The sequence below is a fragment of the Terrapene carolina genome, unplaced genomic scaffold (genome assembly GCF_002925995.2).
Source record: "Terrapene carolina triunguis isolate 2854851 unplaced genomic scaffold, T_m_triunguis-2.0 Scaffold233, whole genome shotgun sequence".
NCBI classification, from domain to species: domain Eukaryota; kingdom Metazoa; phylum Chordata; order Testudines; family Emydidae; genus Terrapene; species Terrapene triunguis.
The window spans coordinates 14803482-14806559 of record NW_020664584.1 but is presented as its reverse complement, the minus strand read 5'-3'; the positions used below and the strand labels follow the sequence as shown (position 1 = coordinate 14806559).

Sequence of the window (3078 nt, the reverse complement as noted above, 5' to 3'; positions counted from 1 at the left end):
GGGTTGGTGTATACTTATATATGTAGACAAGAGAGACATGGCTGTATATTAATGGTTGGTTTTCTCTCCATGACAGCAGTACCAGAATCAATATGCTTCCAACACAAATCTTAGGTGGCTGGGGGGAATGGTTTGTGATCCCTAACACCGCCCCAGCACGGCCACAAACTTTTGGTAAACTTTTGAGTAAACTTGGGCTGAGATTTTCAAAGGTGACCAAAGAAGCTAGCTACCCATTGATATTCAGACAGAGCTGGGAACCTAGGTTGGGATTTTTGAAAGAGCCTGCCAGAGCTCGGGACCCAAATCTCACTGAAATTCAAGGTGTGAGGCAGAGAGAAGAACTGAACAGAGATCTGCTCAGCTACAGCCCACTGTCTTAACCACAAGCCCATCCTTCCCCAGCAGTGTGGCTTGCCGAATTTCACCTAGATATAGGATAACACAGGTTTGCTTGTTCCTCGTGTAGCATGACATCCATCCGAGACTCATCAGTAACCCCCTTCTCCAGCAGTCTTTAACTATGTTCCCCAGTGCTCCTTGTTCCAAGCTTTGCCTTCCTCAGGGCATCCTTGACCTCCTTGTTCCTGAGGCAGTAGATGAGGGGGTTCAGGAGTGGCACCACCACAGTATAGAGCACTGACACCAGCTTGTTGGAGTTGTAAGCGTACATGGCCTTGGGCCGGGCGTAGGTGAACAGGGTGGTGGAGTAGAACAAGACTACCACGGCCAAGTGGGAGCTGCAGGTAGAGAAGGCCTTTTGCCTGCCCTGGGATGAGGGGATCTTGAGCACAGTGAACAGGATGCAGATGTACGAGGTGACCACGATGCACAGAGGCACCATGATGACCATCAGGGCCAGGATGAAGTCCACCAGCTCGGCCTGGGATGAGTCAGTGCAGGAGACATTCAATAGAGGTGAGATGTCGCAGAAGTAGTGGTTGATAGTGTCAATGCTGCAGAACCTGAGCTGGGCGATGAAGCTCAGCTTGATTGCAGCGGTGATCAAGCCACAAACCCAGCAGCTTGCAGCCAGCTGGGCGCAGAACCTATTGCTCATGATGGACGGGTACCGCAAAGGGTTGCATATGGCTAAGTAACGGTCATAGGCCATGGCAGCCAAGAGGATGTACTCAGTGCACACAAAGGTCACGAAGAAATACAGCTGTGCCATGCATCCTTGGAAGGAAATGCGCTTATCCTGGGTCATGAAATCTGCCAGCATCTTGGGCACAATGACTGTCACGTACCAGATCTCCAGGAATGACAGGTTGCCCAGGAAGAAATACATGGGCTTGTGCAGCTGGTGGTTGGCCCGGATGACAAGAATGATGATGATGTTTTCCATCAGCGTTAGCAAATAGGCCAGGAGGAAGACGGAGAAGAGGAGCAGCTGCAGCTCAGCAGAAGTGGGGAATCCTAGTAGGATGAAGTGGCTGACATTGGTTTGGTTTCCTTCGTCCATTCCTTACATGCAGTGCCTTCCTTCTCCACCTGTGATGAATTTAATCATGATTAGCCAGATTCCAACCAGTCTAGATCCATGGCTGTTCATTATTTGCTTGATAGTAGCAACTAGCAGCCCAACCCAAGAGCAGGACCCCATTGTGTGTGACTCTGTATAGACATATTGTACAAGAACAGTCCCTGCACCAAATACCTTTAGAATCTGAATAGACGAGAGGGACTAATATTGTAGATTATTCATGCCAGAGACCATCTTTTTGTTCTGTGTTTGTACAGCACCTAACACAGTAGGATTTCAATGGGAGTTAGGCACCAATGTGCTTTTGAAAACACCACTAAGCATCTATCTGCTTCTTTAGGTACTTAAAGGCCTTTGAAAAGCTGACCTATAGAACCAAAGTTTCATTGAAAGTCAAGCACCCAAGGCCTAGATTCACAAATGAATTAAGCACTAAAGTGCATATTTAGGTGCCTAAATCTGGGTTTGGTTGCCTAAATCCCAGTTTTAGGCTCCACTGCAATTCACAAAACTCCCACTGAACCCAGTATGTGCCTAAATGCACTCGGCACCTAGGCTTTTGCAGTACAAGTTCCCTGGGTGCCTATGTATCTACCTTTGGACATGTACACTGCTGCCTCATTCTAGGCATCCGGACACCTATCTCCCACCAAAGCCTTAGAGTGATTCACAAACCAGGGGAAGACAGGTGCTCAGCTGCCTAACTCCCATGTGGGGCCCTAACCAGTAGGTATGTGCTCAGAGGCTGCCTATCAAATTGGGCTGCTCAGGCAAATTCACACAAAAAGATAGGGTGCAAAAAGGAGAAATCCAGCATAACTCAGTGGTTAGGGTACACACCTGGGACAGCCCCCCAGTTCATGTCCCCTCCCACCTGGTGAGGGGAAGGGATTTGCACAAGGATCTGCAAGCCCATAAGTGAGTGCTCTCACTACTGGACGAAGGGATAATCTCTGTTCAACTGCCTCAATCTCTCCTGCTGAAGCGTGGATAAATAGTTAAAGAGTCATTAGGCCAGATAAAGCCTGCTAGAATGACTCTCTAGCCCAATGGCTAGAGTACGCCCCCCCCCCAGGCTGAGGGAGACCCAGGATCCAATCCTTCCACTTCAATGACTCATTAATTAGTTATCCGGAGTTGAACCGCTTCAACAGGTAGATCCCTGCATGGATACAAAATGTCTATCCATGGATGCAGATGTCTGCAGATATAAATTGGTATCTGCGGAGCTGCAGGGCTCTATCAGGAAGCGCAATGGTGAAATCAGAAGCCTGGTGGGCCGCCACACCCAGGAGCCAGTGCCCTGCAGCGGCAGCTCTTCCGGTATGGCTGTACCAGTGCCAGCCCCGCCCCCAGCCCTGCCCACTGCACTAGTGCGACCAGGGACAGCTTCTGGTGAGCCTGGTGACCACCCCTGTGGGCAGGGCTGGGGGCGGTACAGCCATACTAGAGGAACTGCCGGCGTGGGGTGCTGGCTACTGGGAGTGGTGGCCCACCAGGCTGCTGCTTTCACCGCTGCAGTTACCGGTAGAGCCCTGCAGCTCCACAGATACCTATTTATATTCACAGATATCCGCATCCGCAGATAGACA

General features: G+C 50.2%; 1 protein-coding gene across 1 annotated transcript; it reads right to left on the bottom strand.

Moving 5' to 3' along the window:
* Window positions 1–517: 517 nt before the first annotated feature.
* LOC112117377 (olfactory receptor 6Y1-like) lies at window positions 518–1465 on the bottom strand. Its single transcript, XM_024215331.2, has one exon. It carries the CDS (start codon window positions 1463–1465, stop codon window positions 518–520), a length of 948 nt encoding a protein of 315 aa, XP_024071099.1.
* Window positions 1466–3078: the final 1613 nt, after the last annotated feature.

Coding starts and splice junctions, on each gene's coding strand:
- LOC112117377 (XM_024215331.2), bottom strand. CDS start 1,465: ATGGACGAAGGAAACCAAACCAATGTCAGCCACTTCATCCTACTAGGA.